The following is a 23,819-nucleotide window of genomic DNA, read 5'->3' as shown; positions in this document are numbered from 1 at the left end:
CTAGAGAGCTTTCCTCACACGGAAACAAAACAAGATGAGCTTATGCACTAACGTGACATCTTTTGCAGGCATCCGTGGAGATCCCTGGACTCCAACTCAGCAACCAAGACTACTTTCCTTACGTCTACTTCCACATCGACCTTAGTCTTCTCGACTAGAAAGATGACCTGGTACCGCTAAACTTCAGTATCCCTGTGAACTACTGCAGACACTTCTTTCCTCTAGCCCGAGAACAATTTAAGTATCCTACAGATTTTAGATTTTTAGAGAAATTGCTCACAAAGATTAGAGACAGTTGTATTTATTTTTTGTAAGTTACAGTAAAGAAATGTTCTCAGTCCTTTGAATTGTCTCTTCATTTATATTCTAACGTATTTCAAAAGTTCCATTTTCTGAATATCTCACATGAATGGGGACTTCCTATCAATTGGTAGCCTGCGACTGTACTTCATGTCTTAACGGGACATGCTGTGAGGGTTTAATAACAACATATCAAAAACCCTGGGCTAAGTGTATACCCAGCTCTTTCCCCTAGTAGTTGCTGGTGAGGCCCAGACACAAAAGACGGCCTGGAGGGCAGTTCCCACTTGACGATCCACACTGTTTTTCATCCTTCTATATAAACTCGCTTTACATTTCACATTTACAGCTGGAACCTGGCCTTGTGGGTCACAGGTAAGACCTGTGTGGCAGCAGGCATCCAGACGGTGTCACGTGAGCCGCAGGTTATAGGGAGGACAGACGTTAAGGTTGTCCCTTCACAATATTTATGTACAGGCTAAACACCACACTCTGAATTTACCATGTGGACACTGATTTCATACATTTATTGGCATTGTCCAAAATATTGTTTTATTCTTTAATGGAAAAAAGCTATTAATATTCAAATGAAAAGGGTCACATTAAAAAACCTGTATGTAAGAAACAGCCTCCAAGAACATCCAAGCAGCAAGTCAGAGGGAGAGAAAAACGCTTCAACAGCCCATCCGTTTTCTTCAAAATATTACTTGACAGGATACAACTCATTTCACTGGCTACGACAATTCATAGAATTTTTCATTGTTTTCTTGAGACGCAAAAGTTCACTGTTGCAGTGTTTTCAAATGACCAGTCAAGGGTTAACTTCTCGGTTAAAAAGGCCACTGGTAGGTTCCTTGGACTGGAAAGGACGTTCCTTCACCACAGGAAAATCTGCTCCCAAGAAAAGAAAGCTGAAGTCTTTGTGGAGCCTCTCACAATTCATCTTTCTCCAGGTCGTCCAGCTCCACGTCACTCAGGTCAATGTCATCTTCCACGGGAAGCTGTGGGACAGAAAACCAAGGTCAGGCCCTGCAGGGTCTACACAGAGCCACAGGCAGGCGACCCTGAAGTCTGACGTCTCCCTTCACACGGTCAGGCCTGCAGGGTCTATGTAGAACCACAGGGAGGATGACGCTGAAGTCTGACGTCTCACGTCACAGAGCAGTACACTTCTAGCAGTGCTCTGAGCACAACAGCTTTTGCTCACCCAGCTCCTGCTTTTAACCCTGCCTATCAGTACAGAGAGAAAACTAACAGTGATTTAACTTGTCCTTTGTGGAGGATGGGCAGAAATGTACTGGAATATATTTAATTTCAAAGCCTGAATTTTGCACTTCTCTCAGAGTTACTGAATTCCAAGTTAAATGTTCACTTGAGGGCTGGTGGGAAAGCAACCTCAGTGAATTTCTCCGGCTGTTTGAGGCATGAACATCCAGTGCTGCACCCGACGACAGGGAGGACGGGACGAAGGGCCTACAAGCCCAAGAAACCGACACTTCAAGGCCAGGCTCATGTCAAAGCTCAGGTCTGAGGGAGGGGACTTGGGTCACAAGCAGCAAAGCTGGGTCGGGAAAGTCAGAGGCAGGACGGAAGCCCCGAGTCCTGCTCATGGCTCAGCTGCCCTCAGGACTCACCTCGCCGTCCTTGCCATCCCAGGGCTCCCTGGTGCTGATGGTGGGGAAAGCACCACCGCCTACAGGCGCCGTAGATCCACGCCCGAAAGACAGCTCCCTGAGGGGAAGATGAGAAGATGTGTGTTAACAATGGACGGTTGGTGCCAGTGAAGAAACTACTCTTTGCTCCTGAGAAGTACTTCACGAACTATCTTTTCCATCAGGCACAACAATGTCACTGTATGACAATATAATGCAATTCCTGAGGAAGGCTCTGGCAGCAGATAAAGCCCGTTACTACCAGTAATTTGAAAAACAGCGCAAACGTATCTTGCCAAAATACAAGTAAGTAAAAAACGATCAAAATTGATCTAGACATGGGTTAGACCAGAATAATGATTAACAAAATTCCACACTAACTTTAGAACCCAAGAAGGTTTCTCAGTACGGCCACTTTCCAAGTTCTGGGCCAGGGAGTCACTTTCCCACCATTCCCTGAACTGCTGTATGGGCAGAACAGAGGGCTTCCGCACAGTCAGTCAGACCCTGCGGGTACCAGACTCACGCAGGCTGGTACCCAGGATGGCTCAATGCCAAGTGCACAGGATGGCAAAGGGGCCCGAGAGGAGAAAAGTGGTAGGATCACTTGCTAAGTAAAAGACTTCCATTGCACAGGAAGATGATTCCAAAGCTCTAATTTATGTACATTTATGCTCTGAAATGTGAAAGAGAAAATTACTCCACTTATTGCATACTCTAGCATAATCTAGTTTGGAACCATTACCACAAAAGAACCAAGTAAACAGTTTGACAAAACAAAAACAACTCAAAGAAGGAAGACGTTACCTGAGAAACTCATTAATGCCTTGCTCACTGAACGATCCCTTTAGGAGAGCAAATTTCATCTTGCGTGCGTTAATAGCTGCCATAGCAGGGTATCCAAACCCTCCAATCCCCAGCGCGTTCTCTAGTTCAGATTGGGCTCCAGCTTCTGTCCACAGCCACCTAGAAAAGTGGATTGATTTTTAGGGTAAAGATCCCTTTTGAATTAATTAGAACCCTATTAGCAGACATTAATTAAAGAACAAAAGATTACACATCAAATCATTTACAGAATGAGATGGGTATAGAAAAAAAAAATCAAAAACTAAAGATGAGTTTTTTAAATAACATGTTCCAGATGTGCTCCTAAGTAACCTTGGTTCCTCTCCTGTTTCCTACACCCTAACCCTAAATGGACTGGTCTACCTACAGGACCGTTTCTCCTCCCAGTCCAATAAACCTGATGAATTTTCTCTGTTACCTGAAATCCTATCAGTATCATTTGGGGTTATTGATGTTCTTTGGGCACGTAACAACTTTAAAAAAAAAAAAAGTTAAGGATATGTCATAATTCACACATGTAAAAAATGCTCAACCAGACTTCGTGGGTAGCACAGTAGCTAAGAATCTGCCTGCCAATGAACACAGGTTCAATCCCTGGTACAGGAAGACACCACATGGCGCGGAGCAACTACGCCCATTGTCACCACTACTGAGTCTACATGCTGCAACCATTGAAGCCTGTGTCCCTAGGCTCGTGCTCCCCAACAAGAAAAGCCACTGCATTGCGAAGGCTGCCCACCGTCAGCTCCCTCTACTCATACAGGGGTGAAAGACAAGGAACCTGGGCACACGGCCTCCTGCAAGCACACGCTAAACTAAGAGAGGCTGTGCAAGGCCTCTGTGTGAGACCTGTACCCACGTGGTACCTGGGACAGCAGTGGAGATGGAGTACATAGAGCAGAAAGATGATACAGTGGAAACAAGAGACGAGCTTTGTTCTAAACATTTGCCAACGTCCGGCCCTCACACAGAAGAAGGTAAAGAAACATGCCTCTATTTCTGTCTTTATCTAGCCTTCAAGGCTGTGCTAGAATTTAGAATTCAGCTGTTACTAATTGTTTTTGCTTGCTAGCCGAGGACTCCAACCACCATTAGAACATGATTCCTATAAGAAAAAAGTGTACCATGGTACAAATAAGATACTTGCGTTGATTTGTTTCTTCCTAGGTGGTAATTATTTTTATATACTAAAAAAACACCGGAAGATGAGCCCCTCAGGTCAGCAGGTGTCCAATATGCTACCAGGGATGAGAGGAGAAACAGCTCCAGAAGGAATGAAGAGGCTGGGCCAAAGTGGAAACAACGCTCAGTTGTGGATGTGTCTGGTGGTAAAAGTAAAGTCTGATGCTATAAAGAACAATATTACATAGGCACCTGGAGTGTTAGGTCCATGAATCAAGGTAAACTGGATGTGGTCAAGCAGGAGATGGCAAGAGTGAACATCAACCATCTTAGGAATCAGTGAACTAAAATGGACTGGAATGGGCGAATTTAATTCAGATGACCATTATATCTAGTACTATGGGCAAGGATCCCTTAGAAGAAATGGAGTAGCCATCATAGTCAACAAGAGAGTTCAAAATGCAGTACTTGGATGCAATCTCAAAAACAACAGAAGGATGTTGGTTCATTTCCAAGGCAAATCATTCAACATCACAGTAATCCAAGTCTATGCCCTAACCACTAATGCCAAAGAAGCTGAAGTGGACCAGTTCTACAAAGACCTACAAAACCTTCTAGAACTAACACCCAAAAAAGATGTCCTTTTCATCACAGGAGATTGGAATGCAAAAGTAGGAAGTCAAGAGATACCTGGAGTAACAGGCACGTCTGGCCTTGAAGTACAAACTGAAGCAGGGCAAAGGCTAACTAACAGTTTTGTCAGAATACACTGGTCATGGCAAACACCCCATTCCAACAACAAGAGACAACTCTACACATGGACATCACCAGATAGTCAATACCAAAATTAGACTGATCATCTTCTTTGCAGCCAAAGATGGAGAAGCTCTATACAGTCAGCAAAAACAAGACTGGAAGGGACTGGCTCAGATTATGAGCTCCTTATTACAAAATTCAGACTTAAACTGAAGAAAGCAGGGAAAACCACCAGGCCATTTGGCTATGATCTAAACCAAATCACTTATGATTATACAGTGGAGGTGATGAACAGATTCAAGAGATCAGATCTGGTAGACAGAGTACCTGAAGAATTATGGATGGAGGTACTATATAATACTGTACAGAAGGTGATGACCAAGATCATCTCTAAGAAAAAGAAATGCAAGAAGGCAAAGTGATTGTCTCAGGAGACTTTACAAATAGCTGAGAAAAGAAGCAAAGCAAAAGACAAAGAAGAAAAGGAAAGACAACCCAATTGAATGCAGAGTTCCAGAGAATAGCAAGGGGGAGATAAAAAGCCTTCTTAAGTGAAGACTGCAAAGAAATAGAGGAAAACAATAGAATGAGAAAGACTAGAGATCTCTTGAAGAAAACTGGAGATAACAAGGGAATATTTCATACAATGATGGGCACAATAAAGGACAAAAACAGCAAGAACCTAACAGAATGAAGACAATGTGGCACGAATACACAGAAGAACTATACAAAACCTTAATGACCTGGATAACCACAAGGGTGTGGTCATTCATCTAGAGCCAGGCATCCTGGAGTGTGAGGTCAAGTGGGCCTTAGGAAGCATCACTATGAACAAAGCTAGTGGAGATGATGGAATTCCAGCTGAGCTATTTCAAATCCTAAAAGATGATGCCGTGAAACTGATGCACTTAATATGCCAGCAAATTTGGAAAACTCAGCCGTGGCCACACGACTAGAAAAGGTCAGTCTTCATTTCAATCCCAAAAAAGGCAATGACAAAGAATGTTCAAATCATCATACAACTGTGCTCATTTCACATGCCAGCAACGTCATGTTCAAAATCCTTCAAAGGCAGACTTTGGCAGTACATGAACCGAGAACTTCCAGATGTACCAGCTGGATTTAGAAAAGGCAGAAGAACCAGAGATCAAACTGCCAACATCTGTTGGATCACAGAAAAAGCAAGGGACTTCCTCTGCTTCATTGACTACGTTAAAGCCTTTGACTGTGTGGATCACAACAAACTGTGGAAAATTCTTAAAGAGATGGGAATACCAGATCACCTTACCTGCCTCCTGAGAAACTTGTATGCAGGTAAGAAGCAATAGTGAGGACCAGACATGGAACAAAGGACTGGTTCAAAATTAGGAAAGGAGAACGTCAAGGCTGTATATTGTCACCCTGCTTCTTTAACTTAAATACAAAGTATATCATGTGAAATGCCGGCTAGAGGAATCCCAAGATGGAATCAAGATTGCAAGAAGTATCAACATTAGATAGGGAGATACCTAAGATACCACTCTTAAGGGCAGAAAGTGAAGAGGAACCAAAGAGCCTCTTGATGAGGGTAAAAGCGAAGAGTGAAAATGCTACCTTGAAACTCAATATTCAAAAAACTTAAGATCACGGCATCTGGTCCCATCACTTTAAAGTGTAAACAGTGACAGATTTTATCTTCTTGGGCTCCAAAATCACTGTGAAATGTGACTTCAGCCATGAAATTAAAGGACGCTTGCTCCTTGGAAGGAAAACTAGGACAAACTTAGACAGTATATTAAAAAAGAGAGATACCACTTCGCTGACAAAGGTCCATATTGTCAAAGCTATGTTTTTTTCCAGTAGTCATGTAGATGTGAGAGTTGGACCAAAAGAAGGCTGAGGGCCAAAGAACTGATGCTTTCGAACTGTGGTGCTGGAGAAGATTCTTCAGAGTTCCTTGGACAGCAAGGAGATCAAACCAGCCAATCCTAAAGGAAATCAACCCTGAATACTCATTGGAAGGACTGATGCTGAAGGTGAATTTCTAATACCCTGGCCATCTAATGTGAAGAGCTAACTCACTGAAAAGACCCTGATGCTGGGAATGACTGAAGGCAGGCGGAGAAGGGGATGACAGAGGATGAGATGGTTGGATGGCATCACCGACTCGATGGCCATGAGTTTGAGCAAACTCTGAGAGATGGCAAAGGACAAGGAAGACTGGCGTACTGCAGTCCATGGGATCAGAGTTGGATGCGACTTAGCAATGAACAACAAAAAACACACCAACGTGAGCAGAGGAACACGGACTACAGGAAACACTGAGGGAACCACGTTCAGGCAGCACTACACTCTCCTTCCCAAACGATCCTGGGACAGTTTGATAACTCACCCCCACATTTTCTTCTTGTATTTGTCCGCCAACTTCAGAAGAACTTCCAAGTAAGAATTTCTGCCCGCAGCTCCTGATTTAAAGACAAAGATTTTACAGGTAAAAAGAAAGGAGTTGGTAAAGTAATTCCATCTATTAAGTGTTCTCTATTAAGTGTCATCTATTAAGTGAGCAGGCAGCACAGAACTAATGGAGAGCGAGCCCCCACTGGCCATACCCGTGTCAAGAATGTGCGGCAGCACAGCCACAACGCAGAGCTGATGCTCCTCACATGTCTTCTTGGCGACGTCCTCGTTGATGATCTGCGGGGCCCAGAACACAATGGGTGTTGGAAGACCATGTGACACAGAACCCACAGGTCTGCTTGAACAGACTGGGCACCGTCATGCTTATTGAAGAGCAAAGTAATTCAAGAGCTAGATAAGGCTCTTCCCAAATAATACTTCCTGTGTGTGCTACAGAAACACGAACCAGAATTCCGTTTTTATCTCTTAGCCATCTATCTGCAGTGGGGGTGAGCCATTTGTATGCACACATGGTCTCTGAAATCAGGATGCCTGGGCACAGCCTTGCTCTGACGTTTAGTTGTTTAGACAGGTAAGAAAGACATTAACATGTATTATATATTCTCATGGATTTGAGGCTTTCTTTGCTTCTTCCTCATATGCAAAATGGAGATAAAAACAGTATCCACCTGTAAGTGTTCACAGGAGAATTAAATGAGAAAAATCTACATAAAGGAACAGTGCTCATCACATGGCCAGGTGCTCAATAAATGTTAGCTATTATTTTGAGAATGATAAATGAAAGACTGGATTTAATTTTAATGAAGCGAAGGTACCTTTTGCTTACAGTGCAATTACTTTCGTACTGAAAGTTATGAAAAGCTGCCAATTTACAAGACAAGTTCTCCCCATCTGAAAGTACAAAAACACTCTGAAGAGAACAATTAAAAAAGAGAAAGAGCTAACTGGCAAAGACAGAAAATGTCTTTACTGCTTTAGTGTGGTCTTTCATCAGACTGGAAAAACTCTCCTTAGTACAGGAGATGAAAAGGTTTACCTCAAGCAGCTCAGGAGGTGGAGCGTTATCAGAAAACAGATCAAGGGCCCGGGAAACAATGTCGGATCTCGTGCGTCCCCCGTCGTAATCCACAGGAGACTCACCTTTCTGAAATATCTTGATTGTAGGGAATCCCCTAATCTATTAAAAATTAAAATTTTGTTGCTGTTTGTTACAAAGTCATGTCTGACTCTTTGCGACCCCCATGGACTGTAGCCCGCTGGGCTCTGTGGTATTTCCCAGGCAAAAATACTAGAGTAGGTTGTCATTTCCTCCTCCAGGAGATCTTCCCAACCCAGGGATCAAACCCACATCTCCTGCATTGGCAGGTGAATTCTTTACCACTGAGCTACTAGGGAAGCCCCCAAAATAAAATATCAGAGTAGAAATCAAATTAATATTTAATAATAAATAAGATGATCTTTATGGCTAAAACTACTTTATAGGTAATTTAATGTAACAAAAACACTCCCTGGCCTGCATCAGTGTCTAAGGGGCAGCATGGTCTATCAGTCAGGGGATATTAACAGTCTCACTGCCAGGCTTAGCCAAATCTTATTCAAACGCTGGACATACATCAATATAGTAATATATGTGCTCGAGAACAAAGGGACCAACTTCAGAAGCTGTATGAGTAACCTGTGAAAGCCTGGGGTCACATTAAGCCCATAGGCAGTGCAATGCTGAAAGCAAAACCAAGAAACCTCAACAGTCTTGAGTCCCAGATTTACTGGTTAAGATAGTGAATGATTTCATTTCTTCATTACAAAATGGCTAAATTCCCCTCCCACCTCCTAGGGAAGCCAGGAATACACGATGGAGTGAAAGTTGAAAGCAGCGTGTTTCACAGAGAAACCAGCCTCCCAAGCACACTCACCCCGTATCGGCTGGCGAGAACCTGGTTCACAGTGGCATCCACAGCTGCGAGTTTCACTTTGCCTTTGGTTTGCTCTTTCACCTCTGTAGCGGCCGCGGCCCATTCTGGCTCTAGGCTACAGAAAACACCCTGCACTTTAAAAGGGTATGCCAACTCTAGGCACACATACTTTAACTGCTGCGCACATTTCCATCCAGTCCAGTGAAATCACACTTGGGAAACACTCCGTGTGCAGCTTTATGAAAGCTGTGACGCCCCACCCTCCCACATTCACTTCCCCATCCTTCATCCATCATGCCCCTCCCAACCCTGGATGCCAGCTCCCTGCTCATCTCTGAAAACATGACAGAGGAAACACTCGGCACAAATGCTGAGGGTTAACATTCACATAGAGCCGGAACTTTGGGGGAGAACATCTTGGGGATCACCTATGACCTGATTCAGCTCTTCAGAAGTGAGCCAGGTGAAGAGACTAAAAGCACTATGACTTAAAAAAGTATCTGGTACAAAGCACTTACTTTTTGCAGTGTCCACACCAGGGAGCATAAAACTCAACCATCCAAACATCTTCACTGTCAAGGACATTCTTGTCAAAGTTGTCGTCTGTCAGCTCAATCACGTCCTTCTTACTTGAACTGTCACCTCTGCCCTGTCATTTGTGACATTAAACCTTAGGTTACAACTTGGCCAAAAAGAACACTATCACCATTCTAAATATACATATAGCAATAATCAATTCTACATCTTAACAAAGTTTTGAATTCTTCTTTCAAGTGAAAACTATTTTACTCAGATAGGGAACATTCCTTAGTATTATTATTCTTTTTACCTGGCAAACAGTATTTACTTTCAAAGAATTACCAGTACACTGAGTATCACATCTAACGTGCACCTGAACTCTGTTTTTGCTACCTTCATTAAGAGAAACCCCAGCGTGGCTCACAGAACCACCGTAGTAACACTGTTCTCATTCAGAACCACACTGGTTCATCCTGGATACCTACAGTTCAGATAAACTCCCTACTACTTGAGAAAGCTAAAAACAACACTTAACCCTCTTATCTTTTCAAAGCATTTTCTTTAATACTAAACCTATAAAGCAGTCAGAATTGATATAATGCTTTCTGTTGCCTGGATGAAAAGCCATCAGTGTTGGAAAGACAACCTGTGCTCATTAAATGTCTTAAGTTTGAGAAAAAAGGCATGAAATCTCTGGTAAGCTAGGTCTGTATAAAGAAGCTACTCTTACTGGTCTCCTAGGAGTGAAGGGCTGTTTTTATTATGTGTGCAGGCAGACCTTGGAGATCCTGTTGGTTTGGTTCCAGACCACTGCAGTAAAGCAAGCATCGCAATAAAGCAACTCATGAATTTCTTGGGTTTCCTGGTGCACATAAAAGTTATGTTCACACTATATTGTAGCCTATAATTTTCATATCGTAGTCTATTCAGTGTGCAATAGCATTATGTCTAAAAGACAATAAATATCTTAATTCAAAAATATGTTAGTGCTAAAAAATGCTAACCCTCATTTGAGTCTCTAGCGAGTCATAAACTTCTGTGTAATAGCAACATCAAAGATCATAGATGACCATAATTATAACAAAAAACTTTTGAAATACTCCAAGAATTACCAAAATGTGACAGGATGAGCAAACGCTATTGAAAAAATGGCACCGATAGACTTGCTTGATGCAGGGTTGCCACAAATCTTCACTTTGTAAAAAATGCAATGATTTGAGAAGTGCAATACAATGAGATGTGCCTGCATGTGTCAGGAAGAATTCAATGCCTTTTCACAAAAACATAAGTACATCATGGTTAAAATCCACATTTCATACAAGGAGATCTAATATATCCATCTATAGAACAGGAATCTTCTTCCCTATCCAACTGTGTATGTGTGTGTGTGCACGCATGCTCAGTTGTGTCTGACTCTTCCTGGCCCCAGCAGGCTTGCTTCTCTGTCCATGGGATTTTCCAGGGAAGAATACTGGAGTAGGTTGCCATTTCCTACTCCAGGATATCTTCCTGACTTAGGGATTGAACCAACATCTCTTGTGTCTTCTGCACTGGCAGGCATTCTTTACCACTAGCACCACCTTGGCTCTCTATCCAATTATGTATGAATAAAACGTCCAGGGATTTCAGCCTGACTGCCCCAGACACAGGCCAAGAGGCCATCCAAATTTCATCCGTGTTTGCCCTGGACGAGAGCGTATCTCCCTCTCACCACTTTGGAACTACAAACACCATGGAGGCCCAAGTTCAGCTTCTGGGGCCTGAAGCTCTTTCTTGCTGTCTTCCAACTCTTCTACTTAGGCCCAGGGCTAAGGAAGCCATTGCGGGGCCTGGTTCTTGGCCTGCAGCTCAGCTGTGGTGGACACCCCAGGGCCGACTGGCTAGGAACAGAGACCTCAGTGGGCACACGAGCAGCTCTGACTCCCTCTGCAGTCACTTGACTCAATCTCCTCTTATTATTATTATTTTTTAAACTCAAAGTCCACCAATTTAAACCACTTTTAAAAACAATCATCTTCTTTGCAGAGTTTCCTTGGTGGCTCAGCTGGTAAAGAATCTGCTCACAATGTGGGAGACCTGGGTTCGATCTCTGGGTTGGGAAGATCCCCTGGAGAAGGGAACAGCTACCCACTCCAGTATTCTGGCCTGGGGAATTCCATGGACTAGTGCATGGGCTTGCAAAGAGTTGGACACAACTGAGCGACTTCCATTTTCATGCCCAGTTTACAATCAGGCTTCAAGATCGTGACACACGTTAAAAACTGACATTATACAGAGACTTACTTGTTTTCCAGAGCTGTAGCCACTGCCCCGGCCGCCAAGGCGGTCTTTCACAAGCTGGCGCAGAGCACTGAGGGCAGCGTCCACGATGGCCTCACCAGTTCTGCCACCTGCAGGGAGATAGGGGCATCAGGTGAACAGCAGTGGGCAGGCTGAGTGTTTATATCTGATGCTAGCTAAAGACTGGAACAGACATGTCTGTCAGCTTCATCTGGTGTTCAAATAGACCTAACAACTCGAGTGTCTTTAAGACAGGACCAGTTTCTTCTAGGATGTTATTTCCTGCTTAAACTTTACCCTGGGAAAACTAATTCCTCTTCTTCAGTTTTAGGTTTATTAGTGTGAACAAGGACATTCCGTTCACCCACAAACACCATCTACTATTGAGAACAGTTCACTACAATGTCTACTGAATGTGTAACATGTACACAGATTTAAAAGGTTATCTAGTTAACAGAGCAGGATAAATTTCTAAACACAAAGTACCAATGAGGGGAATGGAAAAAACTATTTAAATGAGATTAATGGACAGAAAGGACTGGACAAAGGAGGATACGAGGCATCTGAAGCTAAGAAACTAGAAAGCAACCTACTTCCTTCTACCTTGTTTAAAACACAGTTATTCTGGGCTTTGAGGTTCTGTAGCTGAACTTGCTCTTAATTTCAATCCCTGTATTTCCAACAGTGACAACAGCCTTGAGAAGTTTACCAAAAGCTATGTGCTCAAGAACAAGTCAGGAGACTCTTGATTTACTCAGAAGAAAGTGGACAATATATGCCTTGAAATTATCAGAGTTCAAAGGCAAAACTAATAAAATCGCTTCAGAAAGTTTTTTCTTTCTTCTTTATTAGAGTTTTCCAATCAAACTGCCCAGGAAGAGATAAAAACTTCTAACACTTCAGACCTGACATTAGAAAGAAAATACAGCACAGCAGCACTCAAGAGTGTGTTCAGATCATCGTCTACTACATCCTGGCTGAGATGTAGTGACCAAGCATGTCGATTACTAAGATAGGCAGGCAGGCAGGCAGACCTCAACATAAAAACAGCCTTCTGCTCCTTATCTACTGCAGACACCCCACTTTCTGAGTTAGTGCCCTTCCCAACAATCTCTACCTAGAAGTACACCAAATCAAGAAATACACTAGGGGAAAAGAGAGGGTTTTCGCATTCCAGACCAAAGGTGAGCAAATTCTTCCTGCAGAAGATCAAACAGTCATTATTTTTGGCTTTGCAGGCCACACTGCTTGTTGTAGCCACTTGACTCTGCTGTCTTACTGTGGAAGTAGCCATAGACAACACCAGTGAAAAAGCATGACAGTGTTTTGAAAACTTATTTACAAAAACAAGCAGCAGACCAAATGCTAACCCCTGCTCTAAACATTCAATTTTCACAAATTAGCAAAATTAAAAAATTATATTCCAAAGCAGAAAAGCAGGTGTTTACTAAGAAAATTGAAACTTTGTTTTATGGAGTTTTAGAGCTATCTTCAATAGGATACCTATTTGTGACCTCTTAAATAACAGGCCAACTCTATAAAAGAACAGCTGACTAAAGTAACATTTAAGTCTTGACAGTCTGGAGCCAGAGTCCTCTCCAGCTGCTTCAGTAACTCACAGCAGATACAACTACCTCATCTATAAAAAGGAGAACATGCAGGACTCCTTCATTATCAACAGTTTAAAAGACTAAATAATAGCTTCAATAATTCAAATACTATATATGTTTACAAGACTTGAAGATTCATGGGCAAAACACTCCACGGTAATATCAACAGTTCAAACTGACTTTCCAGTTACAGGACTTTCTTTTCCCACTCTTATGCTCGAACTCCTAACAGTGAAGGGATGAGCAATTGGAGCAAGAAAACACTTGCAGATCTTTAAAAATACTATATAATTATAGAAACTTATTAAACAGTAAGTAATGAGTAAAATATCTTCTTGTTGTTTAGTTGCTAAGTTGCGTTCAACTCTTTGCGACCCCATGGACTGTAGTCCGTGAGGTTCCTCTGTTCATGAGATTCCCCAGGCAAGAATACTGGGGTGGTTTGTCATTTCCTTCTCCAGATAAAATATTGAGTAACTAGTATTTTTTTTTAAAAACTAACGAGAAAGAGGAAAGCACAAAACATCACTACTCTACCATTGCTAAGACCATGTGGTCTAAGCTAGCATAAACAATAATAATAAAAAAAACCTCTCACCTGTTTGACACGTTTAATTTCTGAGCAACTCAGATGATGTAGGAAATCACAGATCAGGAAATTCAGGCACAAGGCAGGTGAGAAACTTGCAGGCAGCAGGACCAACAGGTTACAGAATCCCAGGTTCTCTATCTGGTCCTACCCACTCATTAGAATTCCAACCAAGGGCATGAAGTAATTAGGAAAAGTTCTTACCCTGATAATCTTCTGGTTTGTTTTTGTTGGATCCAAAAATCTTAATGGTAGGAAATCCCTGAACACCATACTGACCCCCTAGGGACTGATGTTTGTCTGCGTCAACTGCACCAACTTTGACAACATCCTGTGGAAACACAGAAGGAATATCTGTTTTTCTTTCAACCAGAGCAGACTCCACAAGAACCCATCATCTGATGATGCAAACTCAGAGATGAGATAATAAAGGGCAGGGTCCTATTTGCCAACAGAATTGATGACAGCTGTAGCCTGGGAAATCAATCCTAAATGGAGGACTGGACAACAGGCAAGTCAGCCTGTGAGGAAACTCAGCTGCTCCCAGAAATAGCCCGACTAAGCACAATTATGCCACTTCACTGGGAAACAGAATTAACGAAAATAGACAAGACAAAAATTAGAATGTACAGTATCCCCTTGTTCCCTACATAATCTTGGAAGCAGAACAAGAGTACTGGGCTTCAACATGCAAACTGACCTCCTACTGTACATTAAGCCCATTTGCTTAAACTTATTTCAACATACACAGGTGAGCATGAACATCCCAGAAACTCACTTTCAAGGCAGTTGCTGCTTTCTTCCATTCTGGTGTTAACCTCTGGCAGTGGCCACACCTTGCGGGGGATGAAAATACAAGGAAACAGTCAGTCTTTGATTCCAATTCGAGAAACACTCCCCAATGGTCTCCTGAGTGCCATGGACTGGGGGTAGGGGCTTTCAGGGAGAACAGCACTAAAAAAAGACATGATTGGTGACCAGAAGGAGCTCACTGTTGTGATTTCACTACAATCCTTTTTTTTAAAAAATCATAATAAAAAACCTTCCAAATTACTGCTGAGTTAAATTATACTTAAACGGTTTAAACAAATACTATCATTTGTAACTCCATCTCTGAGGGGGAACATCAGTGTTTACCTTGCCGAGTGTGCCTCAAGTGTGGTCTGAGGTCTATGCTAAGCAAAATACAGATTCTGAGACCCCAAGGAATCAGAGTTCCTAGAGAAGGGGTTCAGGAACCTGTCTTTAATAAGTCCCACTAGTGATTCTTCAATCTATTAAGGTTTTATAGCCCCGATATAGTCCAGAATTTTCATCTTTATAGATGAGACGACTGTTTTAGAGCCTGGATCTGTGGGGCCTGCGTCTTAATGTTCTGTAGCTCCCACGGCAGCTTGTGGAGATAAAAGGCACATGGAATCTCAAGTCAGTAAGGCTAAGGAGTGAAAACCTTGACACCACAAGGTGGTGTTAAAAGAACAAGAAGAGTGAGACAGTGACACACAAGGAAAAATATTCTTCATCTTTTAGGTACTAGTACTTGGGAAAAATTACTGTGAAATATAACACACAGACAAGTGCTTTAAAAAGAAATTATATATACAAAAACCTATCGGTCATCCAGGTTACAGACAGCTGTATTATTTTCATCACTGTGTAATATCCATGTATGAAGACAGCATAGCTAGTTTAACTACAGGTGACTACTTCCTTTTTTAAACAGTCAATTTTCTTCTAATTAGGTCTCTAAGCACCTAATGAGCCAATGCACGTGCCAGGACCATGAAGCGCATTCTTCACACAGGATTTCATTTCATCAGCACAGCCACCCTGCAGGCAGGCTTTGTGGTCATTTTCATTCTACAGATGATGAAACAGAGCCTGAGAAGGTAAGAAACCCTTCCAATGTCACCCAGTGACGGAGCTGCCCGACAGGTCTTCCTGGCTGCAGATCCCACGCTCTTAGTCAGTATGTAACATCACCTTCCATGGGGGCCTAGGCATAATCCAATAGTTTAGAAGTCAAGATCTTTCAGCAAAGTGCCCTGAAATGCTGATTCTACCCACTACCTACACAGTACATTTTGCTATTCAGGTAAGCTACTTGGAAATCGAGGAGTCAAAATTTTACAGGACTTTGTGCCTCTTTAATTTCAATTTGTTCTAACGAAGGTAGGACTTAAATCAGAGATTTTCAGAGTACATACACCCTGTAATTTCAACGTTAAGCAATATAAAGACAGATCAAAATGCCACAAATATAAATACAGCAGCATACCCTATAATTCAGGGGTTTTTCACTGGGGTCCACGGATCTCCAAAGGGCCAGTGGACAAAAACTTAAGGGCTCTGTAAGCTTTGATGGGGGGGAAATCCTCTATTTTCATTAACTTATAATTAAAATTTAGGATTTCTTTCAATAAACAGTAATAACATATCATAGTGGGTTAGTACTTGTGACTCTGTCAAAAATAAAAATCACAGCTATTTTCTCACCACCACTATAGTTGGTGCAAGTTTCTTTCAACATCATTTACGTTCATCACCATTTCAGGATTATGGTAGCTAGCTGTTAAAATCGGAGAAGGCAATGGCACCGCACTCCAGTACTCTTGCCTGGAAAATCCCATGGATGGACAAGCCTGGTGGGCTGCAATCCATGGGGTCGCTAAGAGTCGGACACGACTGAGTGACTTCACTTTCACTTTTCACTTTCATGCACTGGAGAAGGAAATGGCAACCTACTCCAGTGTTCTTGCCTGGAGAATCCCAGGGACGGGGGAGCCTGGTGGGCTGCCGTCTGTGGGGTCGCACAGAGTTGGACACGACTGAAGCGACTTAGCAGCTGTTAAAATCTACTGCTGGACCTTGGTATTTATAGTCTCTGTAAATGAGGACTACAAAACCATACCAAGATTTACTTTGATAGTTTAATAATCTTATTCCAATATTTCAGGTTTCCTTTGTGATCCCATAGCTTTTATTCTATGCATGTAAAACTTTTATTCTTAGGAGGAACTCATAGTCTTCACCAAGCTGCCAAAGTTCAAACACACTGAGAGGTTAAAAGCACACTCTCTAATGAGACATTCTCTCATCCAGGACACTATGAAGCAAAACTTTGCCAGTTAACAATAATAATTAACTACTTGATCCAGAACCTTCTCAAGCATGCTGACCGGTTTTGTTTTGAAATGAGGTGTATTTTCATATACTGCAGCTCCCCCAAAACAAGGTAAATTACTAATGCCATAAATGACAAAAAATATCAAACTTATAAAAGCTGCATACAAAGGCATTCAACAATATTAAGCCTGTAGAACTGCCATTTGTACCTTTACTAAAATGAACGAATCTATACAGAATTCTTATTTGGATAACAAAGAAAAACAAAAGGAATAAAAAGAAAGGTATTAAGATGAACAGTATTTTCATAATGTAGTAACTTAAACTTTTAAAGTAAAGGATTTCACCATGATCTGCTACACTGAACTGGTACTAAGTTTCTAAAACTGTTTTCTTTTTCCAAAGAAAAAACTGAAAAGCAATAAAGGAAAACCTTTCATCAGGCATTGCCTAAAAAGTGCCTGCGCAAGGACGGTCTGCATGAATTCCACTCACTACTCGCCCTGCCTCTCCGAGGACCACTCTGGACCTCCAGTCAGCACCCAGCGCGCCTGCAGATACAGCTGGTGGTGCTCCACCTCCTCCAGGCGCTTGTCACCTGCAGTTTGTAGCAGTGACAGTCTCATGCCTATTCTGCACTGATTCCATTGATCTGTTGCTACACGTTTATTTGTTGGGGCTTTGGTTTTGTTTTCAGTAAGTATTTCAACTACATAAACAAGCAGTGCAATACTGTGTATTTTGACCGTGTAGATGACCCTTGAATAAGGAGAGTTACAGGTGCTGCTGACCTGCTGCAGTCGAAAATCCACATGTAACTTTCTAGTCAGCCCCCTGTATCCACGGATTCAACCACAGCGAATTGTGTAACAATGGAGTACAAATTTGTTGGGGGAAAAAGAAAAGCCCACATTTAAGTGACTTGCGCAGTTGTATCTTCACTGCAGAAGGTTTCTTTTTTCCCCTCAGAAGTAGATGCAAAGCAAGAGAAGAATTTATCTTCAGCCCACTTACATTGTCCTAAAGACCAGCTAAGTGTGTCTTCCTAAAATTCCTTCTTTCTTGCAACTATTAGCTACTTCCAGCATTTTTCTGGAACTGACTCAAACTCTGCACCCTTTAATAGTCAATCAACCTTTTCCCTCTTATGTCTTTTACTTTTTACCATTATGAGATTTCTTTTCATTCGCATTACCTGGATGTGTCCTCTACCTCTTTTAAACCATCAGTAAATTAGGTAAACAAGATGGCTCAACCGACAACTATTTCATAATTACTTACCATGGAGCATAGAATTCTACAAGCCACAAACTGTCACTCTGAATAACTTCTCGGTTGAAGTTTGAGGGAGTTAATTCAATTACATCATCACTAGACGAATACAGACCATTAACTGTTATAAAGAGGGTACAGCTCATCAGACCTGGAATGACAAGAAACGTACCATCAATAGCAGGGTTCACGCTCTGACTGGAAAAGTTCTTTTCACCTAACCTAGGCCGTTCACACAGAGGACAGCTTGGGTCAGCTCTCTCCTAGCCGCCTCCTTCCTCCACTCCCCCACTTTCAGCCTGGCTACTGTTGGAGCTCCTGGGATTTTACTCTCTCTGGGGCAGTGCTAAACAAGAAGGGAACAGACGGCCCACACCCTCATCTCTTTGAGCTGTGTTGGGAACAGATTTAAATACTATTCTTGGTGCCTTCCCTATGCTAACACCTTCATTCTGTACAACCACACTCTATGAGGCAGGACTATTACTGCCATCTTCTGGGCAAGGGTGCTGAAAAACTGGGACGTTCCATCCAACTCTGAAACCCTGGGTAATCCACCCACTATTTCTTGTGTTATTCAAATGCATTATTAGCATGCTATTTTTATTAAAGCTTTTTGACGGGAAAAATAATTATTTGACTCTTCGACTAGACTGTGACTCTCTTAGGGACAATGATTTTTTTTTAAAGTATCTTTCTTGCTACTAACGTTATCCATGGCATATCATCAGGCACTCACAGCGCTGCTGGATGAGCTCTGAAGCTCTGAAGGTTCACGTGAACAACTGACAAAGGGAGGGCAGACAGTCTACTGCATTATTAACAATTTAGCCACCCTGTGGACCAAATATATTTCTCTGGCTACTCATATGCCACCTTAGTCACAATTTCATATGCTTACTTTGTAGACAGGATTTAGATTTCATGTGGAACTTTTTAAATAACCCAATGATAAACTTCAAGAATGAGTGCATATTGATGTCAACTGTTATGTTGCTCAATCCTCCACTAAGGCATTCTGAATTTTCAAATCGCTTTCAAATACATTGGATCCACTTGATTTTTCACAGCACTACGAACTAGAACGTGGGAATCATCCTGATTTTGGAAACACTTGCAGATAGAGATTAAATGGCCCATCCACAGTCACACCTAAAACTGGTGGAGCAGCTCTGACTCCTATTTCCAGCTCTATCAATTAGACCATGTTGTCTTTTCAGTTCTCATGCCATGGCCATGAATAACAATCACACTGCTTGAGAACACTGCATCAGAATTACAAATACGACTAGCACTGTAGGAACTTCACCGTGAACTCTACCACATTGTAGGAACTTCACTGCAAACTCTACTAACAGTGATGTGATGCCTCTAAAGGTTATCATGCAATGGGTATGCTCAGATTTGCTTTCTACAGAGTCTTCTGGCTGCAATGTGAACAGGGGATGGAGAATTATCAGGAGAGTGGTTTCACATAAACCGAGGGCAAGATGAAATGAATTATAGTAACAAAGGCTACCGGGAGGTCAAGAAGCCACGGCTGAAAACTGCCTACTGGATATATAATGACAGAGAGGTCCCCAGGGGCCCTGGGCGGTCATGGTAGAGAAGCAAAAGTAAGCAGCAGTCAGGCTGCACAAGGTTAGAGAAAGCAGGAGGGAACAAGCTGGTGAAAACAATACAGTATCTTTTAAAATAGGTTTCTTATAAAGAGCAGGAGACACCAAGTCAACGTGGGATAAAAGGAAGTTTTCTTTTCAAGGATGGGAGTGATTTGAGCATGAAGGGAAGAAATATGTGGAGCAGCAGAGACTACTACAGGGAATAATGGAACAAAATGCCTGAATTACGAGGAGGGGAGTAAACCCAGAGTCAGAGAGAGGGGTATCTTGCCACAGGATGAACTCCTCTTCCATTTCAAGAGGTGGGGAAGGGTGAGTGTGGACGGAGGTCAAGCCAACCAAAGAGAGGCTCCCTTTATAACTGCAGGTCAATACAGCAGCCACTAGCCACACGGGGCTAACCCAAAGGGAGGCGTGCTGGAGGTATAAAAAGCACACTGAATCTCAGAGACTTGATAGGGGAAAAGAGCAAATTATCTCAGTATTTCTGATATTGATTTCCTCGAGATATTTTAGATATAATGAATAAATAAATATATATTAAAATTAATCTCACCGACTTCTTTTTGTCTTTTAAATATGGCTACCAGAAAATTTTAAGTTACCACATAAATTTAGCATTATATTTCTATTGGGTGGTGCCACTTAATAATCTTTTCTTTGCTGCAGAAAAGATCAGAGATGGACACATTCGCTAAAGCAAGTAAATCAAGAACCTAAGTAGAGACCATCCTAATTGTCAGTAAGCTTGAGAATAAAACTGGTCTTGGAAAATCTTATATGGATTTTAAATATATTTATCTTCTTTAAAGAAAAAAATCTGTATGAATTGTTATTTACTCAATATATTGAGCTCCTTGCAAAATTTTCAAAAATAAAGCAAGAAAAAAAAATATCAACAGTCCTGCTTAGAATGAATTATTAATATTTTGGTAGATATTGTAGCTGACATCTCTCTACATCATACAGAGATTTAAATTTTTATATAAATGTCATCTTATTATACATTCCTTTTTGTAACCTTTTTCACTCAAAATAAGTTACATTTTCTACTAAGTAGCCCCCATGTAACCATTTTTAATGGCTGTATCATGTTCCTAATCCACTACTGACATAATTCGATGGTTTCAATATTTTTTTTCTAGTAAGAGGCTAATGCTAAAAATTCTATTTATTCTCAAATAAATTTGATTATTTCCCTAAGAAAAAATCTTATAAGGGAGATGGGGTATGGCTACCATTGTGGTATATGTATCTGTTTAACTAGCCTCCAAAAATTGACACCTCAACTACGAATAACACTTATAAGACACTACATACCGTTAACTCATTTACTCTACATGGTATGTGTCATCATGCCCATTTTTAGCCCAGGAAATGGAAACACAGAAAACATAACTTGCCTAAGGCCACATAACTAAAGAGTAACTAGGTACCCATCCCCAAATTTTAACCAAAGGACTGGACTCTGCAGGAGTAAACCCCAGAAGGGGCATTCTACAGACTGTGCAGGGGAATCAGGTTCTTTCTCTTCTCCTGTCAATCGGGAGGAACAATGAAGAAGGCACTCTCCTCTTCATGCTGTTCCAAGAAGGTTGGAGTCATTACAGGATGTTTTAATGACTGTTTCACTCATTAAACAGTGATTTTTGTTTAATTGTTCACCTCAGGAATGTGGTAGGAAGATAGGCATGCCTAATGACACTCAGTATAACATAAACTTCAGCTTTTTTCCCTCTAGTAATGGTGCTGGACTTTGGTAACTTTCTATAAAGCGGCCTGGATCTCACAAGAGCACCCTCCCACTATAATGGGTATCAGTGGTAATGTCTTGATAAAGGTTCAATAACTAAATTCTTTAAGAGGCAGTAAGACCTAGTAGGGTCAGAAGGAAATCAAACATGCTACTCCAAAAGCATTAAAAGGTGTACAAAACCCAACAGCAATAACAGCAGTCAGTAACTACCTCCTACAAAAACACTCAGGCCACTTAAAATGATAAGAGTAGGTCAATGTTGATCGATAATGATCTGTTTCTAATATTCACATGGTCATTCCACTCACTGAGAACGAGCACCAATGGGAAATTGGAACATCCAAGTATCTAGAAGCTTTGTGAGCAGATGGTTTTGCCATCTGTGGCCTCCCACTATTCCCCAACAGTAGTTAAGGATGCTATAAATCTACATCAGTAACCTCTCTGTACCTCACCTGCTAGCAAGAGTACATGGTCCCAAAAAAGTCATCTAGAAACCTAGAGGGCGCCCCAAAAGGCTGACTACCTTAAAATGAGTCAACTGAAAGAATCATAGATGCTTTCAGAGCCCTGTCTGAATTCACTTGCAGGCAACTAAACAGAAACTAAGTTTTCGCTCCTCATCTATTATCTCTACAGTAATACGGCAAGTATTTCTATCTTGCTTTCTCTCTTTAGGTGTGTATATATGTGTATATATACACACATATATACACAAATTCTTTAATCCCGAGAACAACGCTAGGGAGTACAAGCCCAGAGTGGTTAAGTAACTAGCTCCCAGTCACCTAGCTAGTAGATTCGGGGGACCGAGGCTGGGACCCATACCTTGCTCTCTGGACCAGCGTGCTCAGGTACCCACTGTTACAGCGCCTTGATTGGGACTAAGAGGGCCCAGGGAAGGAAGGGGATCCTCCATTCACTATTGAAGTCGCTAAGACATTTACCTTAGTCTGGGTTCGATTTAGTTCTGAAAAGTTCAATCACATCTAAAGCGCTCTTACATCGTGAAACCCGCTTTAAGAAGGTACTGGGGCCTTTGAAGGAAACTTCTGATCGATTTCAGGACTGGGTTTTGATATTTCAGGTTTTTCACAAGTGGGAATTCCATAAAACAGGTGGTGAGGGCAAGCTGCAGTATGAGGAGCCTGTGACTCCCCCCGAACACTCGAGGCCCAGAACAAGGTCCCCCTTCCAGGTGCCCCACCCCCATCCCAATACCCAGCCACGGTCAGGGACGAGCCATAGTCGGTCTCGGGGGGCTCGATCGCAGCTCCCGGCCTTCGCTCATACCCCGCCCGCCCCTTCACAAGAGCCCGGCGTCCGGCACTCGGACCCCGGCTCGGGGCTGAACCCAGCGCCCCGGGTTCGCGCTCAGCCTCGGGGCTCTCTCGCGCATACGCTCCACCCCCCACCCCAGCCCAGGTGGGATGCGGTCGCCCCCCGCCAAGGGCTCCCTCACCTTCCCGCGCGCCCCACACGTCTGCTGGAGGGCCAGCGCAGGGTGGGGGCAGGGGAGGGGAAGCTCGGGTCAAGGACAGTCTCAGCTCGCGGAGTTCCCCCACCGCCGCCGGGGCTGCCTCTGCGGCATTCTCCGCGAGGACCCGGCCCGCGACCCTCCTCGCCAGCGCGGGGCCCGGGCAAGGCCAGGCGCCCGCTTGCTCCCCGGGCCTCTCAGGCTGTTCCCCTCACCTCACCCCCCGGCCTCCCAGACGAGGAGGCCCAAGCCTACCAAGCACCAGGCGAGCCATGCTGAGCGCCCGCGCCGCCACACACTCCAGCCGCCGCCTCACCGCCGCGCCGCGCCCCCACCGCCCCTCGTACCGCCCTCGGCTCGCGAGGTAAGCGCGGGGCGGGGCGGCAGAGGCGGGCCGGAAGACGCTCGCCAAGCCGTGGCCGCGGCTTATTGGTCCGGGCAGACTTCGTTCATTTGCATAGCCAATGAGAGGCGGCCGGGTAGAGGTTACCCGTTTGGGTTTTTGCGGGGGCGGGGGTGATGGGCGGAAGGAGGGACTCGCTGGAGGGCGGGGCAAACCAGCTGTCCGCCCCGCCCCCCACC

At 43.0% G+C, this 23,819-nt stretch overlaps 2 protein-coding genes across 8 annotated transcripts in view; one reads left to right on the top strand and one right to left on the bottom strand.

Annotated features, from left to right (window-relative positions):
• The window catches only part of ATP6V1C2 (ATPase H+ transporting V1 subunit C2), a 60,882-nt gene extending 60,541 nt beyond the window's left edge, over positions 1–341 (top strand). For all 7 annotated transcript variants that reach the window (XM_027556080.1, XM_027556079.1, XM_027556078.1 and 4 more), the window contains one exon: positions 69–341. In XM_027556080.1, the coding sequence (XP_027411881.1) occupies positions 69–158 (90 nt within the window). In that variant the 3' untranslated portion in view covers positions 159–341. The remainder of the gene's footprint in view (positions 1–68) is intronic.
• Positions 286–23,612, bottom strand: PDIA6 (protein disulfide isomerase family A member 6). Its single transcript, XM_027556084.1, has 13 exons — positions 23,493–23,612; positions 18,392–18,533; positions 14,763–14,820; positions 14,189–14,315; positions 11,789–11,895; positions 9,505–9,635; positions 8,987–9,101; positions 8,110–8,250; positions 7,265–7,349; positions 7,048–7,120; positions 2,760–2,918; positions 1,935–2,031; positions 286–1,301 (listed from the first exon to the last, which is right to left on the bottom strand). Exons 1-13 carry the CDS (start codon positions 23,509–23,511, stop codon positions 1,233–1,235), a joined length of 1,323 nt encoding a protein of 440 aa, XP_027411885.1. The 5' UTR covers positions 23,512–23,612; the 3' UTR covers positions 286–1,232.
• Positions 23,613–23,819: the final 207 nt, after the last annotated feature.

Source organism: Bos indicus x Bos taurus, chromosome 11 (assembly GCF_003369695.1).
Source record: "Bos indicus x Bos taurus breed Angus x Brahman F1 hybrid chromosome 11, Bos_hybrid_MaternalHap_v2.0, whole genome shotgun sequence".
Lineage (NCBI taxonomy): Eukaryota > Metazoa > Chordata > Mammalia > Artiodactyla > Bovidae > Bos > Bos indicus x Bos taurus.
This window is presented reverse-complemented; position numbering and strand designations above follow the sequence as displayed.